Below are 27,603 nucleotides of genomic sequence, written 5' to 3' on the forward strand. Positions count from 1 at the left end.
GATTTAAGCTTCTAAATGCCTATGTCACTTCTGAAAACTGGTCAGGCACCTAAGAAATTTAGGTGCATTTGAAAACTCTACCTGCTTCAATCCTGACTTGGAGAAACCACTTATAGGTTAAGAGGGGAGTTCATTCTCTATATCCACTCTGTCCTTGGCCTTTTTGATGTAAGTGCCTACAAAAGGATCAATTAGTTCCAACTCTGGTGGGGAATAAAGTATTAGTGAAGACCCATTTTATAGCCTCTTGGAAAGTTATGATCGAGATGATGTAACACACAGATTTGTACATGTGTATTAAATTATGCATTGTAATTAAAGGCTTTTTCACATACATTTGAATGAAAGCTGTTGTGGATACACTGACTGCAATTGTTCAGACAAACTAAATGCTGCAATATAAATGACAACTCACCAGTCGTAGACCAAGGATCTCCAGTCACAGAATGAGGCTCTTCCAACAAATGCCCCTAGGGTGTCCTTGTGAAAATCAGCCAGAGAACCACCAATCAAAATAAAAAACCCAGCAACAAAACATGTGGTTCTTGTGGATGTGGAGCCCTCCCTCATCTTGAGCCACTTTCAGATGGCATCATTATGTGGTTGTCACAATGCATAGCTAAGTAAGTGCTACAGAAATGGATGTTCTTGTCAGTCAGATTCTGTACGCTGCCACTATTATGTAAAACGGAAGAGTCATTTATTAATACGATACTTTTTTGTGAACATCTGTTGAGTAGAAACAGAAGTTTTTTGTTTGGCTAAGGGGTCCTCAACTTTTTCATACTGTGCACCATAGTTTAATACAGATGGTCTTGACCTTCCCTTTTATTCCTGACCCCATGTGGACCACCTCTCCTTCAATTCATGATCACATATCAACTACAGCACTTGCTCAAAGAGGAAAGTAATGCTAGGGAAGTATTCAATATATTTGCCATCTTTTAAATTCATTTTAGTAGTAAGAAATAAAGAAGGAACCAACACCATGTGATCTGCCAGCTCTCTGCAAACTTCCAGCAAGTGCTTCACAGACCACAATTTGAGAACCACTATTCTAGTGCATGGCTACAACAGCTTTCTCCCTGCATCCTCTTCTATCATTAGACTTGGCATATAAAGCAATACAGATAGTTCATCAAATGCAGTGTAACTACTGCAGGAAAACTATATTGGTATTCACAAGAAAAATATTGTACTGAACTGGTTTGTACGTGTGCGGAGTGGAATCAGAACACTTCAACTATACATCATCTTTCTCTTTGGCTGAGGCCAGATCGGTCCTCTTCTGCTTATATGATCTGAAGCAACCCAATTCAGGCTAAATGCATTGGGGGCATAGGAGTGGGGAAAATACTACCTCTGCTTCCATTTTCCCCATGTGTTCACTGGGAATTTACAAAAGAGACCTTATATAGGTGCACCACAGGAATTGGGATCATGATGGCTGGGTGCAGGAAGATGTATGGAGTTAGGAATCAGCCCCTTTCTGTGGCACTGTTCCCCAGCTTGTCCTGAATGTATCCCGTTAGGAATGGATGCTGCTTCCTAGACTATAGATGCTATGGTGATGGGCACAATATAAGAACACAGATAGACACACTCCTGCATTGGCTGCTACTTCACAACTGCAGGGGACTTAAATGGCATCACATTTCCCCTGCTGAGGTCATGCTGCTAGGGGAAAGCAGCACCCCCCTTAGCTATTTCCTACCTCCATCCATCTCTTCCTTGCAGAACCCTACTCGATGCCCCACAAGGGCTTTCCCAGCTGCATGGATGGTTTCTAAAATATCCATCTTACGGAGTTTCCTACCGTCTACCCTCATCCCACAGGTTTTTCTGAAGGAAAGGATCTTCTAGCTTCATAGCATTTAATTTATTCTCTCCCTCTGCTATTCTTTCTGAACTCTAGATATTTGAGGATACAGTTTGTATGAGAGACACTCAATGATGCTATATTGTATTTTCCATTAACAGACCATTTATTCTTCTAGAGCTAAATGAAATTAAAGAAACTGAAGGGTTTTATCCCCCAACTTTTAAAAGTCACGTATTAATACCAATAAAATCCAACCTATTTATAGAGTATCTTTCTAAGCACTGGATGTTTTAAGCACCTTACAGTTCTATGCCGAAGCCCTTCTTAGCTTAAACATAGTAAATAACTTGGGTATAAAGTCAAATACTCCATTTTAAATATTAGCAGCTGGTCACACCAGCATATGTCGACTTGATTATGGATTATTCTCATGTGGCACAAATAGCAAGAATTGTAGAATTTAAAAGTGAAAGCTCCAAATTAATCTTTAAATGCTTTAACCAAATATCAAGGCTTTTTCTGCAAGAGTCTAAATAAAATCTTTATCTGTGCTTAGAGGCTCATGCAAATGTATTCAAAATGTACTCTCTGGATCTCTTACCATGGCAGATTGGAAGCTGCTAAAACAAATACAAGATCATCAGATCGGGCCAAGCCATCCATCTGCACCAATAATTCTGTTTTCATCCGCCGACTTCCTTCGTGTTCACCACTACCAAGATTCAGAGAAATGTTGTTTGCTCAGTGCTTTAATGCAATCACCTTTATTTAGACTGTCATTCAGAGCAGCTGACCCCTAGTCACAGTTTTGTCCCAATTCAAAGCATGATTAAGTACCCTTAGCTAACATCCAAGCATTAAGTCAAGCTTCCTGATGATTACTTAAATGTGCTCACTTCAGTGCATTAGCTTGGAGTAAATCCACTATTAATGGAGTAAAAGAAAATATATATTTTGTTTTATCTTTGCATAAAGATTAGTACAAAAAAACGAGTAAATACCAGAGTTGGTATTTAGAGGGAAATGTTGCTAAGCCTTGGGTTAGCATTATGTAGGAGAATTTATAGAGAAGTAAAGGTTGCAGTTAACATACTAACATTGTCGATGTATTCAGTGCAACTAGTGTAAAGAGAAAGAGTTTGTGAGAGAATTTAAATTGGCACAGAAAGACATATTTACTACGGAATTTAGTACACTTCATGTCTTTTTTGTTTGCTCCCGAGAAAACAGACCGTGAAGAACTGAAACAGTAAAAGCCAAACACATTCTTCTTTCTTTGAGATGGAGGGTTAGGAATCCCACCTAAGAAAAGATGAGGTTTAAGGGCTTGCTCCTGCAATGTGCTAAGAACTCTGACCTCAATACAGTAAAATATTTTAGCAAGTGCATAAGTGCTTTGCTGGACTGAGGCCTGGGGTCCGAAGTGCTCAGCACCTAGCAAGATCAAGCCCTAAGAAAACCTAGAGTGTATGCTCTGCAGTTCAGGTATCGGGTCCTTTTTCTGTAAAGTGTCATCTTGACATATGGTGCTATATCAATATTTAATAAAATAACCTCATTCTTGGAGATGTACCCCACTTCGATCCATCACTCACTGGAGTCAGGGAGAATTATAAAAGAAAGTATGAGGGCAAAAGCTGGCCTATAATTTATAGCCATTAATTGGCAATGATTACAATTTGCATCTTTATAATGCAGTGTACTGTATACATTCTTTATGAGGACATATAAACACCTGGGCATGGTATGCAAAGCATCTAGAAACCTCTGTAAAGGGCACCCTATGCATATACTGTAATAAAAACGACATCTATAAGTTGTTTTTGCCTCCAATCCCATCAGTTTTCTGATTTTTCTTAAACTTTAACTGTATGTATTGTCATGGATGGCAGTATTAATGTTGCTTCATTCTCGCTGCTACAAACCCTGCCCATAGTAATTCCTTTACACAGTAATGCAACTGCCTCCTCTCTGGCCTTACTGTCTCTCACCCAGTCACCCCCAATTAGTCCATCCAAAAGGTTGCTGTCAAAGGTCATCTTCTCATTTTCCTCTGTGAATCCTTTCACTGTTTCCCCATCCTCCAGTCCAAGCTTCTTATTTTAAAGGACATTCATAACTGCATTCTTGTACCCCTCTCCTACTCATATTCTTCCTGGGCCAACATATCCCAGTTAACCCCACTCTGCTCGTCATGCGTTCTTCTGTGCCACCCCTTATGCTAATATCTATGGATTCATAGTGGATTATTGTTGGAATTATTCAGGCATGAGCCTTACAGGTTGAAAATGGGCTTAAAGAAAAGTTATTTTAAAAAAATTAAATCTAAAAAAAAATTATTACAGTTAAAATACAACTCAAAATAGTTATTCCGTCAATGGGATCTAAATTATAGGTCTTTCTAGGGGCCCAATCATGCATCTATTGAAGTTCACGGAGTAGGTGCAGGCCTTATTTGAACTAATGGTAACAGGCTCAGTGCACTGGTAAGTGTTGATTGGCACCCAATCAAAGCACTTATTGAATATAAATTAGTTTTTAAAAAAGTATTATTTTGAAGCTTCACAAGCTAAGTCGTCAATTACCCAGGATGATTGCCTCTCTGACTCATTACCGACTCCAGCTCATCCAAGAAAATTGTGGAGGGAGCATGATATCGGGCAAGTTCAAATAACACCTGTTCAAAGAAAAGAATCCACAAAACAGAATTAACAACTGTGGCAAGCAAAAAGGCGATAAGGGCTATTGATACAAAAGCTAGATAATGATACAAATCAGTGCACACATCACAAAAACCTTTTGGGGCAGGGGTGGGGTGGGGTGGGGAAATGGAATAAATGTTCTGACTTGGTAGAGGGGCCCAGAGTCCTTCCTTAATTCTGAAAGGTTTATAAAAGGAGAGATAAACACACACACACACACACACACACACTTTTCTGTCTTTACATTTAAATCTTTCCCTCTAAATCCTAGCCAAGTACATGGAGAATAATGGGATAGAAGAAAAGGATTCCATCGAAGGATTCTGGGGAAATCCTAAAATGTTACCAGAAATTAAATATTTTTCTTCTTTTATTGCTGCTCCATTTGTTCCCCCCCCCCCCGCTCAAATCCTTATTTAAAAAAAAAAATCAAAACAATTCCAATGAAGAAAACAAACAATATTCTCTTAATCAGAATAAAGTAATTCTTTTATTTTTCCTGATGAGAACATTATTCTAATCAACAGAATGGTGTTAGTTTCTTTCACTGGAATTTTTGTGATTTTTTTTTAAATAAGAATTTGAGAAAAAAAACAAATGGCGCAACAGTAAAAGAAGAAAAATATTTGCCAGTCCCTAATGCTAAATTTCTTGTCGGAATCCTGAATTGCTGTAATGAATCTGCCTCCACATTTCCTGTTTTTGTTACCCCATGACTGTGTTAGGTCTAATTTAGGCTTACGATTGTAGGGACTTTTATGTGCCAGTAAAGTGCCACAAGCAACTGTAGTGATGGCTGTGATACTTCCCAGAGGTACCCAGGGTGGTAAGGCACCTTGCTACCACATGCCCTTAGCATGAGGAAGTTTTGTCTGTGACGGTTATGGATCAACACGACTCCCCCATCCTCTGGCAACACGAGCACTAACTTCCAGACCTCCCTCTCAACGTGCAGGTTAGTGATAGGCACACACAAACTGCCTCTGGAGTCCCCAGTCCCTGATCTACTGAACAGTCACTAAGCTTTCAGATTCTCTATTCCCAAAGAAACAGCACACCAGCTTATTAGATTCCTCGAAGGATCACCAATCCGCTTAACATACAGCACTTAGATATATTTATAGTGAAATAGGAATAAGTTTATCATCAAAAAACAGAGATTCAAGTGATAGAGTGAGAATATTGGAAACAAATGCTTACATTTAAAACATAAGAACGGTCATACTGGGTCAGACCAATGGTCCATCTTGCCAGTATCCTGTCTTCCGACAGTGACCAATGCCAGGTGCCCCAGAGGGAATGAACAGAACAAGTATCATCAAGTGATCCATTCCCTGTCGCCCATTCCCAGCTTCTGGCAAATAAAGGCTGACAAATCATAACATTCTTTCTAGAGCCTAAACTAACTCACAAGACATTCCCCAGTCTCCTATAGAATAGCTTACCCCAGTCCTTTTCCTAGCATTTTCAAACAGGAAGGCTGAGTTCCCCCTTTCATAAGATCAAGGCTGCTGGCAGATTGTCTTCACAGTCTGAAGCATGCCAAGGCTCCTCTCTGCACCCTCAGACAGACAAGACCAGACCTGAAAACAGGTTGTCCCCCACTCTTGTGGTTTAACTCTTCCTGTTAATTTCCTCTGAAGCTTCCACAAGCTCTTTGTTAGCATTTGACTCAATATGCTAATACACTTCTATTTTAAGACACACAATAAGCAGTGGTCCATCAGGAAGATAAGTCTGTCTCACCTACTGGCAGGAGAAGTTTATCTCAAGGCATACTACCTTAGAGCAGTGGCTCTCAACTTTTCCAAACTACTATACCCTTTTCAAGAATCTGATTTGTCTTGTGTACCCCCAAGTTTCACCTTACTTAAAAACTTACAAAATCAGATATAAAAATACAAAAGAGTCTCAGCACACTATTACTGAGAATTGCATCCTTTCTCATTTTTACCATAGAATTATAAAATAAATCAAATTGGAATATAAATATTGTACTTACATTTCAGTATACTGTATACAGAGCAATACAAAACAAATCACTGTCTATGAAATTTTAGTTTGTACTGTCTTCGCTAGTGCTTTTTATTAGGGCTGTCGATTAATTGCCGTTAACTCACGTGATTAACTCCAAAAAAATTAATCATGATTAATCACAGTTTTAATCGCACTGTTAAACAGTAGAATACCAACTGAAATGTATTAAATATTTTGGATGCTTTTCTACATTTTCAAATATTTGATTTCAATTTACAACACATAATACAAACTGTACAGTGCTCACTTTATTTTATTTTTATTACAAATATTTGTCCCGTAAAAATGATAAATGAAAGAAATAGTATTTTTCAATTCACCTCATACAAGTAACTGTATTGCAATCTCTATTGTGAAAGTGCAACTTACAAATGTAGATTTTTTTTGTTACATAACTGCACTCAAAAACAAAACCATGTTAAAAACTTTAGGGCCTACAAGTCCACTCAGTCCTACTTCTTGTTCAGCCAATCACTAAGACAAACAAGTTTGTTTACATTTACAGGAGATAATGCTGCCTGCTTCTTATTTACTGTTATGGGTTGGACCCCTTGGGAAGTCATCTGATGTGCTGTGATACCACTGAGTCTATCTGTTCTGCCAGCATGGACCCCCTTTAACCTGTCTTGCTGAGCCAGGCTTTTAAAACCTCCTCTAACACACACACAGGCAGGGCCACACCCAGCTGCAGATCACCTCTGGGAAGACTCAGCTTAGGGGACTTGCTCCAGCACTCAGACGTCCATCTCCCTTGGAGTACAGACCCAAAGATATATTATGAAATTCGCTTCTTCTCTCAATGTGGAGGAGGTTGTACACAACTTCTCACTCCCCCAGTTAGAAATCACATAAACTGGGTTATGTGTAACCCAGTTGTAAATCAGAAATAAATTTATTAACAGGTGTATTTTCAGTAGTTAAGGGGGTAGCAGACAGAACAAGGCAGATTACTAAGAAAATAAAACAGAACAGGCAAACTAAATTTAATACACTAAAGAAACTGGTTACATGCAAGTTCTCACCTAAATATGGTTCTAATAATCTTCTTTACTGGCCAGACGCCCTTCCAGCCTCGGCCCAGTTCTTTCCCCCAGTTCAGTCTTAGTTGTTTCCAGCAGTCATCTTGGGTGAGGTAGCAGGGGAGAACTGATGACCTGGATTACCTCACTCCCCACGCTTAAATAGGATTTGCATAAGGCGGGAGCCTTTGTTTCCTAGTTTGACCACCCCTAGCTTCTTGTGGAAAAGTACAAAATTCAAGATGGGTTCCAGTCTCGGGTGACATGATTACATGCCTCTGTAGGGCCCTTGTAGCCATCCTTCACAGGCTAATCCACACATTCACAGGAAGACTAAGCTCTTTTACAGTCCATTGTCCTTGTTGATGAGCCATCCGCCCTGTCTGGCTTTTCCATGGTTGTACCTGAAGCGTTAGCAGTAGGCGTCACCCAAAGTAGCATAGTTGAAATACAGATACATAGTCAATATTCCTAATTTCGGATACAGAAATTATACATGCACACAAATAGGATAATCACATTTAGTAAATCATAACCTTTCCAATGATATCTGACATGAGCCATTTGCATAAAGTATATCTCATTTATGTCATATGAATATCATAAGCATATTTTCATAAAGAATATGGAATGACACCTCACAACGTCACCTGAAAATGAGAACAGGTGTTCGCATGACACTGTTGTAGCCGGGATTGCATGGTATTTATGTGCCAGATATGCTAAACATTCGTATGTGCCTTCATGCTTTGGCTACCATTCCAGAAGACATGCTTCCATGCTGATGACGCTCGTTAAAAAAATAATGCATTAATTAAATTTGTGATTAAACTCCTTGGGAGAACTGTACATCTCCTGCTCTGTTTTAACTGCATTCTGCCATATATTTTGTGTTATGGCCAGGGCCGGCTCCAGCTTCTCTGCTGCCCCAAGCGGCGAAAAAAAAAACCCACAAAAAAACAAACAAAAAACGATCGGCAGCAGCTCATTCGTGCTGCTCCATTCTTCAGCGGCAGTTCAGCGGTGGGTCCTTCGCTCCCTCTCTTCCACATCGGCGGCACTTCGGTGGCAACTCAAAGAGGAAGAGAGGGACTGAAGGAACCGCCGCTGAATTCCAGCCAAAGACCTGGATGTGCCGCCCCAATAGCGGACGGGGTGCTGCCCCTTTGTATTGGCCGCCCCAACCACCTGCTTCCTTAGCTGGTGCCTGGAGCTGGCTCTGGTTATGGCAGTCTCAGATGACAACCCAGCACATGTTGTTCGTTTTAAGAACACTTTCAAAGTAGATTTGACAAAATGCAAAGAAGGTACCAAAGTGAGATTTCTAAAGATAGCTACAGCACTCGACTCAAGGTTTAAGAATCTGAAGTGCCGTCCAAAATCTGAAAGGGACGAGGTGTGGAGCATGTTTTCAGAAGTCTTAAAAGAGCAACACTCCGATGCGGAAACTACAGAACCTGAACCACCAAAAAAGAAAATCAACCTTTTGTTGGTGGCATCTGACTCAGATGATGAAAATGAACGTGCGTCAGTCCACTCTGCTTTGGATTGTTATCGAGCAGAACCCATCATCAGCGTGGAAGCATGTCCTCTGGAATGGTGGGTGAAGCATGAAGGGACATAAGCATCTTTACTGCATCAGGCACGTAAATATCTTGCGTCGCTGGCTACAACAGTGCCATGTGAATGCCTGTTCTCCCTTTCAGGTAAACAAGAAGCGGGCAGCATTATCTCCTGCAAATGTGAACACATTTGTTTGTCTGAGCGATTGGCTGAACTAGAAGTAGGATTGAGTGGACTTGTAGACTCTAAAGTTTTGCATTGTTTTATTTTTAAATGCAGTTATTTTTTTTTACATAATTCTATATTTGTAGTTCAACTTTCATGATAAAGAGATTGCCCTACAGTACTTGTATTAGGTGAATTGAAAAATACTATTTATTTTTTCTTTTTTACAGTACAAATATTTGTAGTAAAAAATAAATATAAAGCGAGCACTGTAAACTTTGTATTCTGTGTTGTAATTGAAATCAATATATTTGAAAATGTAGAAAACATCCAAAAATATTTAAATAAATGGTTTTCTATTATTGTTTAATCACGCAATTAATCATGATTAATTTTTTTAATCGCGTGATTAATCACACTTAATTTTTTTATTTGCTAGACAACCCTACTTTTTATGTAGCATATTGCAAAATTTGGCAAATATCTAGATGAGTTGATGTTCCCCCTGGAAGACGTCTGAGTAACCCCAAGGGTACACATAGCCCTGGTTGAAAACCACTGCCTTAGGGTGACCTGCCTTTAACTATAAGGTCTAGAGAACATATTTTTCAGCATATACACATAACTCCTCACATATTTTCTATACATACAACTCACAATGGTTATGATGATCAGTGTGACGCAGGCTTTCAGTACATAACCTTACATGACCCCTTTTGGTGAACCCAGGAGATCTCTTTATCCTGATGTACCTCTGTGCCCTATGCCAGCTGGCATCAAGCGGTCTTTGGGTCACAGTGGCAGAGTCTGGAACAGACCATGACAGCTGCCATTCCCAGAGGGAGCTCCTCAGCTGATCGCAATCAGAAAGGAATTGAAACCCGAACATTGTAGGGGGTGGGGCGCACTGAGGTCTTACTGCCAGTAGATCTCAAAATTTAGTATGCCTGCCTGGGATCTAATGTGTCAAAAATCTTTGAGTGCTGGGGAGATCTGGTTCATCTTACTTTACAGAGCTGAAACATACCCACAAATCCAGTCAATACAACAACTTCATAAAAGTAATAATATTCCCATTTGACAGAAGGGGAAATTGGAACAGAGAATGAAATCACTTGCCCAAGATTTCAGAGGGTATCAATATCAGAGGAACCACTCAGCATTTCCTGGCTCACAGTTCAGTGCTCAATCCATTAAAAAACACCTATTCTCCAGCTAGTTACATGACACCTGTTAGAGTACAAAGAATATGAAGATGATAATTCTTACCCGGACAAGTTTTTCTGAATCACCACGCCATTTGCTGACAATAGTGGACGCTGAAATGTTGAAGAAAGTTGTATTGCACTCAGTGGCAACAGCCTTAGCAAGCAGAGTCTTTCCAGTACCTACAAGCAACAGGGATGAGGAAATCCACTCTGACTAAATAAAATGTAAACGTAGGAATAACTCCCTTCATCATCTTACTAGTCAGAAAATGAACATGGACAGCAAGAGTGGAAATCGCAACAGAGAGTCCTGTGGCACCTTTAAGACTAACAGATGTATTGGAGCATGAGCTGTCGTGGATGAATACCCACTTGGTCAGACTCATGAAGAGTGGAAATGCAATTAGAACTATTTGGAGAAAAGCAGGTAAAGCAGGACTTCAAGTCACAGCACTATTGACAAATACATTCAAACAGTTTCTGAGGTACTATACATTGAGATGATCAGAGCACCTCAATGGGCTGTCTTGTGGCAAATAAATGCAAGCACATACAAGACCAGATCCAACACTGTTTCACTGGGGGCAGGTAGCAGCTTGTCTAACACACTAATAGTTCTACAGACTCCCCAGATGCTCTCAGGTTATGTCTACACTAAAAACACTACAGTGTAGACACTTGCTACAGCAATGGGAGGAGTTCTCCTGTTGCTGTAATTAATTCCTCTCCCTGAGAGGCGATAGCTAGGTCTATGGAAAAAAATCTTCCTAGTATTATCTATACCAGAGGTTAGGTCAGCATAACTGTCTCTCTCAGGGCTGTGGATTTTGCATGCGGATGAAAGTTTTCAGTGTAGACCAGCCATCGGTGTCTAGGCAACTTTCCAGTGGTGCCTGTGAGGGTGACAGAGATCGTGTGGAGAGCAGTCTAGACAGTCAGAGCATTTGAAGAGACTGCAGAAGTGTTGTGGTGCAGGACAGCCTCCATCCCTGCTAGCAGGAGACCAACAACATTTTCAAAACTAACTCCTAAATGAAGAAGAGAGGCAGCTGGGACATTTTTCCAGGAAGGGATAGTCCAAGCCAGATTTCTTTGAAGGTCAGTTCCAGCCAAATTAGGACTATTGGCAACTATGGCAAATGGAGCAACAATACAAAATTGACATGACCTCCGAAGCATACGACTGCTCTGATTACACTTGGAGTCAAGAGTGTTGGTTGGAGGGAGGATTTAGGTGTAGAAATATCCTAGAGTTGTAGGAACTCTGGATGTGGCAAGAGGTAGATCGAAGGGCTAAACTCGATGTCACCAAGTAAATTTGTTATATTAGTATATTGGATCAAATCAGCATGAAGCTCTTATAAAAATGCATTTATAATTCATGTTTGGATAGAAACAAAAATAGCAATATATGTAGATACACCTTTATTTATAGTATAAAACTATACCTACCTGGAGGACCATATAGTAATAATCCTTTCCAAGGGGAGAGAATCCCTGTAAACAGCTGTGGGTACTATGGAAACAAAAGAGCAATTCAAAGATTAAAAATATAAAATCTGAGTAAAAATGCCATTTTTTGCAACAATCCTGTACATGCAGGAAATCTAGCAAACTAGAAGAGAGGAAAAATAAAAGAATTACACAATAGATTTTACCATACAAAATGCTACATTTAACCAGATGAAATCTATTTTAAATGTATTTTTCATGTTTTTACTTTGTATAAATGGATATAGGTTGCTATTCTCTTCAGTAATTCATTTTCCTATAGCATGATGTGTCTGGCAGCTTTTCTTTAGTCAAAATTCCCACAGAATAAGTACTAACGGACTGGGTTTTTTCTATCCAGCAGCGGCGTATTTGTATATGAAAAGTTACATGAGGTGTCAACTTAAATTCCATTTGCTGACTAGGAATTGCATTCAGAAAAGGACAGATACAATCAGAGGTATGGGACAGCACTTTACAAGGAAAATGTTAACTAGCTGGTGATATTTTGACCATGATAATGTACAGAAATGGTGTCCAGTACTAGTTTTCTCAAAGCTATTTAGAGCCTTACCCTTATAGGATACACAACTGCTTCCTTGACTAACCGCTTGGCTGCATCAAGTCCAATAATGTCATCCCACTTTATGTTTGGATTATGAAGATAAATGTCCTGCAATGCACATTTGATCTTTTTTAGAAAAAATAATGTTTTCCTGTACAAATATAATAAACCCGGAAGTAGCAAAACAGCCCACTTATACCAAGATGTGAAGTACTAGTGATATTAAGTGATACAAACTGTTTAATGTACAGTATAGGCTCGTAACTGTTAGCTCACAAAAGGGAAGCACTGGAGACACACAATAGTAATTCCCAGGAAAAACACTATTGATGGCTGGCTCTCATTGAAGCCAATGGAGATTTGCCATTGGCTTTAAGGGGAGCACAGGAATGGCCATAGTGGATGAGACCAATGATCCATCTCTTCAACAGTGGCTAGTATCAGATAATTCAGAGCAAGGTGTAAGAAACTCTTAATGGATAATTATGGAATAATCTACCCAGGGAGAACATTCTATATAATAATTAGTCTGTGCCCTGAAGAGTTCATTCAGATAATTTCATTCAATTCATCAAATTATCTAATCCATTTAAATCCTTCTAAGATCTGGGCCTCAATAATATTTTGTGGCAGTGCGTTCCACAGATGAATTTTTGCGTAAAAAGGAAAATCGCATCCTTAATATAATTCGTTGGGGACTTAATTGGGACCACATTGCTGAATCAGAGTCTTAATCCATGTCACTGACTTCTTCAGCCATCTTGGTAATATATTAAAGGTTTTCCTTACAGCTGACTAATGTGCGGTTTCTATAGAAAGGACATAGGGAAACACAATGCTGGTCTTGTCAGTACAGCTCCAACAGCATGGAGTGGTCAGTATACCCCTCAGCCCCATGAGGATGAGTGATCTAAATTATTTCTGTGTGTTCTAGGCCAGGAAAAAAGCTTTTCTAGCATCATTACATGCGAGAAAGGGAAACACATTGGGTCTAATTTATCATTGATAAAATTTTAATGGAGATACACCAGGAAAAAAAAAAACTGGCCTGGTACCTTACCAACAAAAAGAAACCAACAGCATTCTCAGATACCTACAGTAACCATACTCTCTAAATGACTGAAATGAAGATCCAATCTTACTCTGCTTATAACTGTTGCAAGTTCTCTCATCTCACCACTCATGCCAATAAAAGCACTCAGAGGTTTTAACAATCGTTCCTAAAAAGACAGAAGTAGTAAGTGGATGTCAACAATTTATTTCAGTAAATTTTTAATACAAATTATGAAGCAGTTTCAAAACAGTAACACGGTGAGGCAAAAAATGTTAAAGGTACAAATAATAACAATGACACTGAATTAAGTCATATTTTAGATGCCCCCATAGCTCTTCTAAGAGTAAGCCATTATAGGAGATCTCCCTAAGTCCTAATGGGTGAAGTTATGACTCAGGGCTGGATTCTGCCACCCTTACGCACAGCAGGTAGCTCCCTTACTCCACAAACAGTTCTATTTATCTCAGCATAAGGATGGCAGAACCTGACTTGCAGGGATTAAGGCCCTTGAGGAATATAAACGACTGTTATCACACTTTCTCATGTGCTGTTTTAAAGGATGAAGTTCCTTTCAAGTGTAACAGGCAGCCCCAGACTGGGTGAGAAGGGGTGATTTTGCTGGTGGCTTTGGCTTGTGGCAGGCAGCGGTGGCCTTGACCGAAAACCTCTACCCCAAAGATTTTAGTGTCCTGGGGAAGGGCTAAGATAGAGAGACATCAGTACCTTGCCATAAATTTGGAGACAGAAGAAACTGCTGGCTGGAACGTGAACACAGAGGGAAATAGTCTGTCCCTACTGAAGTCAGGGGCAAGGATTTCACCCAGATCTGTTTTGTGGAGCTCTGAAAATTGTGCTACATTTGTGAATTATAAGATGTGATTTGTATTTGCCACAAACATCCCTGTTCGGGAAGTAAATAATGTCAACAGATTAGACTAGTGTTGGTGTCAATTCATTGATTTTTCAGCAAGGACATAAGCTACTTCAGAAATTCAAACCCTTCTTTACTAACTTGGAAGTTGGGACCACGTCAATTATGGTATTTTATTTTACTTTTGTTCCCCATTGCACAGTTCAATACGTAGTTACTTCTAAAGTTAATTTTGTTAGATGGAAATAATAATCCCTTACTGAAGGATCTGGATCACAATTAAGGCTGTTGGAGGCTACTTCATTTGATGCGCCTTTGATAGCATCTTGGATCATCCCACGGAAGTCAATTATTTGGCCCTGAAAGAAAAAAGAATGATGTAATAGGCTTTATCCTATCTAAATAAAGTATCTGATTCTACAGTTAAAACTTCAGGAATTACATAGTACAAAGCAAGCTTAACAGGATGACAGCTCTCCAACTACAAAAGGCAACAGCCCAAATTCTGCCCAAGAATCCCCATTGACAATTGCCCAAGAAGTCAATGGTAGCAGTGGGGAAAGAACCCAGGTGTCTCAACTCTCAGTGCTGTGCTTTAACTACAAAACGATCTGTCCACCACTTTCAAGCAGCAGAAAAAAAATTATACATTCAGCTTCCATTTTTACTATTAGGAGTTGGACTTTTCTAGTCTATTTCTACATTGTTCCTTAGTTCTATACAGAGTACACTAACTATGCAAAATAATGGGCTAAGGATAAAAGTTACAGTCCACCAGCAAACACATGGGAGACCTCAGACAGCCACACAGAAGAAGTAAATGTACAGAAGAGTCATCTCAAACCTTCGTGTACAACTTCTTTGTTTTTCTTCATACACGTAGATGTGTTTTGTGCATAGAAAGTTTCTACTGACCCTTCTTGGGTGAGTGCTTTCTCCTCCACCACCTCTGTTGATTGCTGACACATTTAAACCAAAATCAGCTTGCTCCCGAGTAACTGTATTGTCATTCTCCTAAAGAAAAATCAGTTTTAGAAAAACATAATTTCTTTCCAAGCAGTTGAGTGTTAGACTTTCCTGTAGTCCTTCACACATGCCCAGATGGTAAGATTTTTCAGCTGACCTTTTATATTCCACTGAACTTGTACCAATAATGCCTGATGTTAGTATGTAACATTATTATGTGCGTCTTTAGGTCTCAATCTGGCTAGCTGTTGAAAGCAATTCAGAGCCACAGCTCTAGCACTTAGCATTCACTCGTTTCCTCTGCAGAGAGTTTTCTATGTAGTATGGAGAAATCAGCATAGTGCTCAGCAATGAGAAGAAACCTCTATGAGCACCATGAACTGAGCACTGGGGTACAGAAGGTATAACAGATGTGACTGGAAGAGGAGGTAGAGAATGAGCAGTGCATCTGTTTAAATGCAAATGATGGGCCATTTTAGGATTTTAAGTTACTCCAACATCTATCCATGACTAGTGCTACTGCTGTGTACTAAATTGCTGCACTTACAAAAAAGTGACAGCAGGGTCAGGCATGAGATCCAGCCCTTAACACAGAAACGTGTCCAAGGATTTTAAGAAAACAATCTCTGCCACCTACTCAATGCCTCAAGAATCATGCTAGGCACAGAGTTCTGCCTGGCCACCAGTCTGGTGTTCCTGCTTCCCTTGACTTACTTCACCTTAACACATAGTTAATAGCAAAGCATCATGGTCAGCAGCCCTGCCAGACTCGATCCCAAAGAGCAAAAGACCACAGTGACAAATTACACTTACAAACTCAAAACTCAAATGTGTTAGACTGGGTTGTGTGAATGTGTTTATGACTGAGACTGGACATCTTATTTGACCTTCCTTGGTCTGTAAACTTCCTTATCTCTAGCACTATGGGACCAATCCTTAAGCCCACTGAAATTAATGGAAAGATACCGGTTGACTTCATTTGCTGATGGATTAGGTCCAATGTGAGATGTTCTTTTCCTCTATTTCCTCGCTGTGCCTTCCCCCCCACCCCCCGCTACCATCTTACCCAGATAGCATCTCCCACTGGACTCCTGTGTTGTTATACTTACATAAGCAATAAAACTCTTTACTCACAAACCTCCAAAAGTTTTCTCAGCCTCTTATTGACTATATCATAAGAACATAAGAACGGCCATACTGGGTCAGACCAAAGGTCCATCTAGTCCAGTATCCTGTCTTCCGACAGTGGCAATGCCAGGTGCCCCAGAGGGAATGAACAGAACAGGTAATCATCAAGTGATCCATCTTCTGTCACCCATTCCCAACTTCTGGCAAACAGAGGCTAGGGACACCATCCCTGTCCATCCTGGCTAATAGCCATTGATGGACCTATCCTCCATGAATGTATCTAGTTCTTTTTTGAAAACTGTTATAGTCTTGTCCTTCACAACACCCTCTGGCAAGGAGTTCCACAGGTTGATTGTGCATTGTGTGAAAAAATACTTCCTTTTGTTTGTTTTAAACCTGCTGCCTATTCATTTCATTTGGTGGCCCCTAGTTCTTGTGTTATGAGAAGGAGTAAATAAGGGCTTGTCTACACTTACTGGGGGATCGCCACATGGCTATCGATGCATCAGTGGTCAATTTAGCGGGTCTAGTGAAGACCTGCTAAATTGACCGCAGATCGCTCTCCCGTCAACTCCTGTACTCCACCCAAACGAGAAGCGCAAGGGGAGTCAACAGGAGAGCATCTCCCGTGGACATAGCGTAGTGTGGACCCCGCGGTAAGTAGATCGAAGCACGTCGACTTCAGCTACGTTATTCACGTAGCTGAAGTTGCGTAACTTAGATCGATCTCCCCCCATAGTATAGATAAGGCCTAATGTTTCCTTATTGATTTTCTCCACACCAGTCATGATTTTATAGACCTCTATCATATTTCCGCTTACTAGTCTCTTTTCCAAGATGAAGTCCCAGTCTTTTTAACCTCTCCTGATATGGCAGCGGTTCCATACCCCTAATCATTTTTGTTGCCCTTTTCTGAACCTTTCCCAACCTTTTGAGATGAGGTGACCACATCTGCACGCAATATTCAAGATGTGGGCATACCATGGATTTATATAGAGGCAATATGATATTTTCTGTCTTATTATCTCTCTCTTTCTTAATGATTCCCAACATTCTGTTTGCTTTTTTGACTGCCACTGCACATTGAGTGGATGTTTTCAGAGAACCATCCACAGTGACTCCAAGGTCTCTTTCTTGAGTGGTAACAGCTAATTTACACACCATCCTGGTCCAAAATAAAATAAAATCAATCCCAATTGCAATGTAACATAGTCAACACATTTGAACCTGTTTGGGGCTGTCCTTGCTAGATGGTTTAGGCTCTGTTGTCCTCCCAGATGAGGTTTTTGATAATGGCCGCTGCATAGTTTGATGCTGGTTGATCCTAGGAAGATTATGAGAAGAGCTACTTGCCGTCCTAGGATACAAAAAGCCTTTCAGGGTGTAATTTTTAACTTTTCGTTTTGTTTCCAGCATATCTCACAAAACAGAAGGATTAATGGTGGGATTTTCCAGAAAATACAGCGTTGTTCTAACTTTGGTCCCACTGAAGTCAATGAATTGAGGTCAATGCTGAATGCTTTTAAAAAATCCCACCCTAACCCTTTATATGTGATAATAGAGGGGATATTTCAGATACTTTAGCAATCTATGAATCAGGTTGAAAAATAAAATAAAAAAGTCTTACCTAAAATTTTGTTAGCTTTTTAAAAGAAACTGAAATTCCACCATTTAGTTTGCAGAGTGCTCACTGGTATGTTAGTTTAGTACCTCCAGGGTATCAGAGCATTAGTGTAACAGTACCATGTTTTACTCTTAGGGGAAAATCTTCTGCCCAGTGCCCAGCCCAAATGACTTTTGCCTTACCTTCTTGGTTTTCCTCCATTTCTTGGTTGCTGTTTATTTTCTGCTGTGGCAAAATAAATATTGAAATTAGAAATAAATAAGAGTGGGATGCCATGGCCAAGGAAGAAAGAAAATTTCATTTTTTTCTTTTAAAAACATTTTTGAGTGAACCTTGTGCTTGTGAAAGTTGCGAGGTTATGAAGCTCAGAAATTAAAGTCACCTTATAAAGCAGGTACAACACCAGCAGTAACAGAGTAAACCTGCCAAAGTGCCTCAATCCTGACATGACTAGTGGAGAAAGTAGTTCAGGCTTATTAAGTCTTTAGTTCCATTCAGTCTTTGGTCTCTCTCCTGAGACTTCAAACAAGGTGCCAAATCGACATTGGTTACTGTGATATGGACCTTTCTTCACTAGGAATTGGATTGAGCCCACTAACCTCATTTCACATACAGTATTGTAACTTTTACCCATTGCCAAATTAGGACAGATTGAGGGTTGCAACCAATAACACTTAAGAGTCCATCCTTAGGACAAAGTGCTGTCTCACACCATTTTAATCACTCTGCCTTAAAGCTGCCAAGCTGCAACATGCCATCACAACAAAAATGTCACAACCTGATGATGCTCCATCAACCCTCAAGTTATTTTCCAAGAATGCCTGACATAAGATTTACACACACACACACACACACACACACACACACAAGAATGTGAGGTCACTCAAAAGCCTGGATTAGATCCAGTGATCCAGAGATTAAAGGTTCTGTACCTCATTAGCATTCTCCCCCTAGTATCTATAGATAGAATATTACAAGGGACAGATTCTGATACTCCTCAAGGCACTGATTCAGTGAGACTGTTTGGGAACTTAGGCATTACTGAGTCTGAGTAAGGCAATCACAATCTGGCTGTAAATATGATCTAACAAATGCTCTGCAATGGGACCATTATCCCTGATTTACAATTAAGTCCATCATTTATACATTGTAGGACTGACTTTTTTTAAACTAACTTCAAACACTAGACCCTGTTTGTAAATCTCTCTCCGATGCACACACTACTTGCTTCCAGCCACTACTGATCTTTTACATCATTGTGAATGTCAATCTGACTGGTGGGTTTTAAAAGCATTTAATCCATGTAGGCACTATTATTTTTATATACACTTCAGTTGCGTCCCATTTACCTGGGATCTTCAAACTTCCTAATAAGCTTTTGAAGCAACTGAAACTGCTTGGAGATATTCTCTGCCCACTCATCCCCTTCTCGAACAATCAACACTCCATAACTTTGCATCTGCTTGTATTGTTGTTCTTATTGCCTTCTGTAACCCACCAGTTGCACACAAGTTCAAGAACACTCAAGATCTCACGGTCCGATCTCAATAGGTCTGTTCTGACTTGCCTCATACAGTATTGCCTTTGCTTGTGCCTCTGGAGTGCATGTCTTTTGGAGCAAGGACCTGTTATTTGCTTGGTAGATACCATTTAGTGTAAAGCATTGTGCTACATTAAATTGAATAATAATAATGGTGGGAATAAACTTTGAAGAATGGTCTTAGATGACCTCTAGGCTACAATGTTTCCCTTTAGTTATTCATTTTGTATTTGAAAATAAAATCAGAAGTAGAGCATTCTTAATATTGTTACCCAAAGAGGAAAAAAAATGAGAAAATATCTATATAATATTTTGCACTTAGATATTTTTTTACCTGTAGATCTCAAAGTTGTTTAAAAAAGATGGATAAACATCATCATACCCATTCCTACAGATAGGAAAACTGAAGCACAGAGAAGTGAGAGGCAGAAAAGGAAACAGATCCCAGGTCTCCTGAATCCCAGTCCCATATTCTAACCACTAGACTTTTATCTCTATAATCATTTGAGAGCCTGGGGACAGAGAAAATAACATTAAATAAGGATAAGTCTGAGAAGTGTTGGGTATTTTAGTGCTCACATATTTTTAAAATTATGAGAAACAGAAGTTCAAAAGCTTTCTTTTTGGAACACAGCCACGTACCAGTGTCTAGGGCCTTTTTGGTAATTTTAGGGTATTTTTGGAATTTTACATAGTAATAGCTTTCATATTCCATCAAAATAGTCTCAAGATCAATGTTGTCACAAACTTCAAAGCGGCGTATAGCTAATTGGGTTTCTTGTTCCAAAGCATTTGCAGCATCAACATACCTGGTCATTTCAAAAGAGCAAAGAACATAAAACTGAATGTCATTATTTTATAAAATTCTTTGAGAGAAATAGCATACAAGGAAATGTGTTATAGTTCAAACTGTGGCAACCCCACATAACTAATAACCAGTAACAATTATAAGCACTTTTCATTCACAGGCCTCAAAGTGCTTCCCAAAAGTTCAACGTAAAATCACATTGCAAATTAGTAACACAGCTGTGACTAGAGTACCCAGTTCTGTTGACATCCAGAATTGAATCCTGTCCACCTAACCATCCTGCCTCATTATTATTATTATTAGCTTATATCAATTAATTTAAAAACAAATAAGAATATCCAGGGTGGTATATTTGGCCCTTTATCTTCAAATCTTGTGCAAATATTAACCAATTAATCCTCATAATGCCTCTGAGAGAGACTTGTCCTCTCTCCGTTTCCCCATCGGTAAAATGCAGGCCAGATTCTGATGTCAGTTACATCAGTATAAACCTAAAGTAACACTATTTGAATAAATTCCTAGCTATAAAGATTCACACTGTTGTAACCGAGATCACAATCAGGCCTGCAGAGATGAAGGGGTAAATATTCAAAATGGCTGTGTCTCGGGCTGGCAAATTTGTACCTTCCCTTTTGCACCCATAAAATCAAATCCAGGTGCAAATCATACAATCTATACTACTTATTACCTCACTTCAATGCAAATCACAGAGTTAAAAGCTGAAGAACCAAGATTTGCACCTTCGATTCAAATACAAATGTAAAAATGCAGGGGGCAATTTTTTGCAACTGCAAATTACACCAGAAAAAGGAAGGCCAGATCTTTAGAAAATTTTACCCAATTGCTTGTTCAAAGTTACACAATAAATTGGTGGAAGTCAGGATAATCATAGAATCATAGAATCCTGATTCCCAGTCCCAAATTTACTCCATTATATCATTACGCTTTCATACTAAATACATCTATACCCTTTTAAAACCCATATATGTACCTCCTTCTGTGTTACTGTAACTTCCATTAAAAGTAATGGAAATTGTGCATGTGTGCAACAAATCTCATGCTACAAAACAATTACAGAATCTGACAGCTCAATGCTGACATACCTGATGGAAGCCCACCCTTAGCCTCCCCTGTTGTCCTTGTCCTCTCCAGCAAAACCAAAAGACCTAACTTGATATGCCTAGTATTAGTAGCAAACACATGGAGGAAGATTTTTTAAAAACCTTTCAGTTCTTTGTTACATATCATAAAGGGCAAAACCCCAATTCAGGTAAAAAAAAGCCTTTACAGATGATTGTAAAAAATTTCTGAGTAACACCAGATACAAGCTTTTTATTTTTATTCCATAAATTGAAATAAATAAAATGAATTTAAAAGTAAAATATCCATGTTATATGCTAGTATTAGAGCAGGGGTCGGCAACATTTGGCACGCGGCTCGCCAGGGTAAGCACCCTGGCGGGCCGGGCCAGTTTTATTTACCTGCTGACGCGGCAGGTTCGGCCGATCGCAGCCCCCACTGGCCGCGGTTCGCCGTCCCGAGCCAATGGGGGCGGTGAGAAGCGGCGCGAGCGAGCGATGTGCTGGCTGCGGCTTCTCGCCGCCCACATTGGCCCGGGACGGCGAACCGCGGCCAGTGGGGGCTGCGATCGGCCGAACCTGCCGCGTCAGCAGGTAAATAAAACTGGCCCGGCCCGCCAGGGTGCTTACCCTGGCGAGCCGCGTGCCAAACGTTGCCGACCCCTGTATTAGAGACACTTCAGAGCAATATAATTAGCAGGGCAGGCCTTACATTGCATCCACTAGAGGGCAGAAGTGCATATTACCATGAAAGACCAGAAAACACACATAAATAAACAACTGTAGTGTATTTTTGTTTAGATAACATACCCTTCCTCTGTTAAATAATGGAAAATTAGAATGAGAAGATTTTTTCGACGAGCTTCTGTCCGCATCTCATCCTGTGAGGGAAGATAGAATTCTAGATCAAACGTAATAATAGGATTCTATGTATAGCTACAAACAGCATCAAAATGTAGTCTGGCCAAATAAAGCCAATTAAATAAAGACAACAGTATGTAAGAACTATAAAACAGCTTGCAGTCAAAAAACAGAAGTAAAATGGTTTTCCACTGTAATTTTTTGAACACTATGAGGCATCCTGGATGGATAAAAGCTTTTTCATAGAAACAATAGTTTGAATTAGAAATTCCTTTTACTGTTTGTACTTTTGTGAAATTTTGGGGTTCAGCTAGGCCAGTAAGGGGTTTGGTTACCATCTGGTAACCCTGGGTGTCTTGTGGTTGTGCAGCTTTCATCCAGAACTCTGACCCTAACAGATTATCAGCACCCCACAAGCCTCACCCTGGCTTTACCCAACCTGGTTACTCCTTGAAGGCTGACTTTGGGTATGATTCCAGCCACGAATTCGTCTCAAACTCATCCGACAGCAAGGACCAGTCCCTCTGATTGGACCCTCACAGAAGAAGTGTTAGGTTCACTACCTTTACAGACAGTCAATCACTCCAACCTGTTAGCTTTCTAGAAGCACACACTTCTCTGAACTTGTATAGCACACACTGATGATTTATAATGAAAGCAAAACAAGTTTATTAGCAAAAGAACATGGATTAAGTGATACCAAGTAAAAGGGATAAAGATTACAGAAGCCTGGTTTGTACTCCAAATCGGAAAAAATGGCGTACAAACTGGCTCATCATTGAATTTTTGGAGTACATCATTTCCGCAGAGTGAATCCAGATGGATCCACAGACTTTACTGTGGAACTCGCAGCATCTGACGGCCAAACATTTGTGGACTTCCTGATCCAAATGGCCCATTTCATCCACAGCAACCAGCTACTCTCTGCTGAGACTACCGCTCACCTCCTACTGCACAATGTGATATGGTTCCATGGGTTTACCAACCACATAATTTCTGACCAAGGCTCACAGTTCACCATAAGGGTTCTGGGCTGCTGACCCCTTTGCATCACCACTGAAGGTTTAGGGTGGGCTCCCACGGGAGGACCCTGTGAGATGAGGCTCAGCAGGAAGTACTGCCCAGCATGACCAAGTGGTGGCTCCTCACAGTCCACCAAGTGGTCAGTACCAGTACTTAAACCAGGAAGCCACGAACAACACAGACTGCCTGCCTGTCTCTGCTGCAGACACTGCTTGCAATAGACCCTAGATTCCAGCTTCTGACCCTGGTTTGGTTTGTCCTCAACTTTGCTCTTCAATTGCTCTCTGTAACTAACTTCGTGCCTGACCCTGCCCACCTCCCGATACCTGGCTCTCAGATTGCCATCTGGCCTGTCTCGGACTCTGTCCTCCCAGTAACCTGACCCTGCCTGCCTCTTAATGCCTGAACCTCTGTCTGCCATCTGACCACCCGGTGCCTGACTCCCAACTCCTGCTCTGGCCACTAGGTCCGACCACCCTCATTCCAGTTGTAACACAGTCTTCTTTCCACTTTTACTGGCCAGGACCCATCATGGAGATCAACTCACTTGGCTTCTTTGTCTCCTAAGATGAAAGATAAAGATGGGAGTCATATCACCAAAGGGCTGTCTTTGTCTTACAAAACAGGAATGCCTTCTGGGGTTTCAGTTTCCTGCGTCACTCTGGGGCACAGGAGTCATGTTAATTCTGTCTCTTGAATTCAGGATCAGGAGAACCCCAGCTGCTTTAGGTCAAAGGTTTTGTTTACTGCTAATATGTAAACTGAGGTAAACTCACATTCCTTTGTCTAGGATGGACCTGTTTATGACCTTTACTTAGGCTAGGCTCTATGGTCTTAAACATGTTCTAGTAACATTATACATAGGGAATTCATAACTTCACCTATAATGTTAACACATGCATTTTACAATGAGATTAATAAAGTGTATTAGCTTTTATATCATACCTCACAAGGCATATTTTGTATAATTATTGCAGCAGTGAGAATACAAAGGTGCCTAAGGTCACAACTTTGTATTGGAAACACTAGCTTATGCTGTCATGCAAGAAATTGCTACTTAAGAAAATAAACCATTTTGAACCACTGCAAGACCAGACAACTCCTAAAGCAGGGTGACCAAAGTAAGGTTTCCCTATAACTCGGGCAAGGCGTCAGTTCCATATTTACAAATGTTCCTCAGCACAGATACATACAAAAGGCCTGAGTAGTATTAATACTTCACAATAAATATTTAAATGGTCCCGCTTATCCTAATGTGCACTACAAAATATTTACATACATAATCTTCTGTGTGGAGGAGCACTACACAGCATATAGCATAATGCACACTAGTGAGAGGGGAAAGTTCAGCAAAGACATTCACATTTTTTTTTCCTGCTGCGAAGTGTCACAAGGTCTTCAATGCCCAAACAGACCAAATATGTCCTCAGTTTTTAAGATCTTACTGTCGCAAGATATTACATGCCAGATGCACTAAAGATTCAAATGCCTCTTCATGCTTCAGCTATCGTTCCAGAGGACATGCTTCCATGCTGATGATGCTTATTAAAAAAAATAATGCATTAATTAAACTTGTAAGTGAACTCCTTGAGGGAGAATTGTATGTCTCCTGCTCTGTGTTTTACCCGCATTCTGCCATATATTTCATGTTATAATAGTCTCAGGTGATGACCCAGCACATGTTGTTCGTTTTAAGAACACTTTCACTGCAAATGTGACAAAATGCAAAGATACCAATGTGAAATTTCTAAAGATAGCTACAGCACTCAACCCAAGATTTAAGAATCTGAAGTGCCTTCTAAAATCTAAGAGGGACAAGCTGTGGTGCATGCTTTCAGAAGTCTTAAAAGAGCAACACTCCAATGCAGAAACTACAGAACCCGAACCACCAAAAAAGAAAATCAACCTTCTGCTGGTGGCATCTGACTCAGATGATGAAAATGAACATGCGTCAGTCCACACTGCTTTGGATTGTTATCGAGCAGAACCCATCATCAGCATGGATGCATGTCCTCTGGAATGGTGGTTGAAGCATGAAGGGACATATGAATCTTTAGCACATCCGGCACATAAATATCTTGTGACGCCGGATACAACAGTGCCATGCGAATGCCTGTTCTTCCTTTCAGGTGACATTGTAAACAAAAAGTGGGCAGCATTATCTCCTGCAAATGTAAACAAACTTTTTTGTCTGAGCGATTGGCTGAACAAGAAGTAGGACTGAGTGGACTTGTAGGCTCTAAAGTTTTAGACTGTTTTATTTTTGAATGTAGGGTTTTTTTTGCACATAATTCTATATTTGTAAGTTCAACTTTCATGATAAAGAGATTGCACTAAAGTACTTGTACACCTCTACCTGGATATAACGCGACCCGATATAACACGAATTCGGATATAATGCAGTAAAGCAGTGCTCCGGGGGTGGGAGGGGCGCACTCTGGTGGATCAATGCAAGTTTGATATAATGCGGTTTCACCTATAACACAGTAAGATTTTTTGGCTCCCGATGACAGCGTTATATCGAGGTAGAGGTGTTTTTGTTTTTTACAGTGCAAATATTTGTAATACGAAATAAATAAAAAGTGAGCACTCTACACTTTGTATTCTGTTGTAATTGAAATCAATATCTTTGAAAATGTAGAAAACTTCCAAAAATATTTAAATAAATGGAATTCTATTGTTGTTTAGCAGCACGATTAATCGCGTTTAATTTTTTAAATCGCTTGACAACCCTAGTATTTCCACATGGAAATTAGGTTTGTGTAAAGGTTAATCTTTGAAATCAGGTACAAAATTTGAACCAATTGTATACAAAACCTGGGGATATGTGAAAGTATTCACTTAAAATGGGGCTGCATATTAGAGATGACTCTCAGTGCAGGTTTCACTGTATAACATTTACTATAAATAAAATACCAGTGCTACGATACCTTAGGGACTAATCCTCCCCCTTGTTCCTTAAAAGGCAAAAGGACAGGATAAAACCATGACTTCTAGCACATTGCCACATTGTTCCCCCAAGAGGTGGGCCCTGTGGCAGAATGGATCCGGAAGAGGAAGTGTCCAGCCAAAGTGGTAGAGAATAGATCCTTGGCCTATCCACGATAGAACCCGCCCCTGCGTCCTTTAGTGCCACAGCACTAATTTCTGCTGCATCTGTCCATCTGGAGCTCACAGACAAGCCACAGAGTTACCACTGTTCATAACTACTTTAGCATTTTAAGTCCCAATAGACATAAAAAAGGAATATGTATGTAGAAGGATAGTTCCCCTTTGTCTCCATTGTCTCTTAGAATTGTGCTCTATCACAGCAACCACAGAAAGAAGAAAGGTACCAAAATGTGGCTTGGGTGGTCAAACATAGTGCATAGCCAACCTTCCTCTTCTTGGTCAGATGAGAATTATTCTGCTCCTCTCTCCGCTCTGCAGTATGGAGGGTACCATATGCCTGTAGCAGGAAGAGAGCCTGAGACATAAGCCCTTTTATCTGGGCTAAAGTAGTGGTCAAAGCTTTGCTAATATAAAGCAAAGTCAGCAAGGCTGTAAAAACAGGAGTCAGGCTCTGCCTGCGTACATGCTCACAGAGCCTGGCAAGAACAGGGCTGGTATTGCAAAAAAATACACACATTCCTAAGAAAGGCTAGGCGCTGCGCACTCAAACAAACACATTCCAGAAGGATGGTACCAGAACACCCCGATACCAAGTATGGTACAAACACCCCCCCCCAAAAAATAAAAGGAACACGCTCTTAAAGATGAGGTCAGGATGACAATATAATGGATAGAGATGTTTTGATCGAACCAACATGTACAAGGTAATGAGCGGTAACAATCCACGTCAGGGGGCAGTAACTAACCACGTCAGAGGGGCAATACATAACTTGTTTGTATTGGTATATAAAACTGAGTCTCAGAGGGAGTGTCTTTGGCCAGCAGAGGGGGCAATGGAAAGTCCCGCCATTCACTGAGCTACATCCATTGTCACGGGCATACATGTGTTAGTGTAACTGTAGACATTGATTTGGGGAGCTAAGACCATGCTTCGCCGACAATAAACTTAGCCGGGTGCCTTTGTAC

At 40.2% G+C, this 27,603-nt stretch overlaps 1 protein-coding gene across 5 annotated transcripts in view; it reads right to left on the bottom strand.

Moving 5' to 3' along the window:
* The window catches only part of KATNAL2 (katanin catalytic subunit A1 like 2), a 50,405-nt gene that overhangs the window by 15,156 nt on the left and 7,646 nt on the right, over positions 1–27,603 (bottom strand). Inside the window, exons 2-13 of one of the 5 annotated variants that reach the window (XM_054031309.1) lie at positions 22,453–22,523; positions 20,398–20,564; positions 18,398–18,437; positions 17,819–17,915; positions 15,413–15,511; positions 14,758–14,856; positions 13,715–13,792; positions 12,582–12,680; positions 11,969–12,032; positions 10,578–10,696; positions 4,408–4,499; positions 2,424–2,534 (exon numbers count right to left, since the gene is read on the bottom strand). In XM_054031309.1, coding sequence (XP_053887284.1) covers positions 2,424–2,534; positions 4,408–4,499; positions 10,578–10,696; positions 11,969–12,032; positions 12,582–12,680; positions 13,715–13,792; positions 14,758–14,856; positions 15,413–15,511; positions 17,819–17,915; positions 18,398–18,437; positions 20,398–20,564; positions 22,453–22,523 — 1,136 coding nt within the window. Of the gene's footprint in view, positions 1–2,423; positions 2,535–4,407; positions 4,500–10,577; positions 10,697–11,968; positions 12,033–12,581; positions 12,681–13,714; positions 13,793–14,757; positions 14,857–15,412; positions 15,512–17,818; positions 17,949–18,397; positions 18,441–20,397; positions 20,565–22,452; positions 22,524–27,603 lie in introns of all 5 variants that reach the window. The other 4 variants (XM_054031306.1, XM_054031308.1, XM_054031310.1 and 1 more) reach the window with 4 other exon arrangements.

The sequence above is a fragment of the Malaclemys terrapin genome, chromosome 6, assembly GCF_027887155.1.
Source record: "Malaclemys terrapin pileata isolate rMalTer1 chromosome 6, rMalTer1.hap1, whole genome shotgun sequence".
Lineage (NCBI taxonomy): Eukaryota > Metazoa > Chordata > Testudines > Emydidae > Malaclemys > Malaclemys terrapin.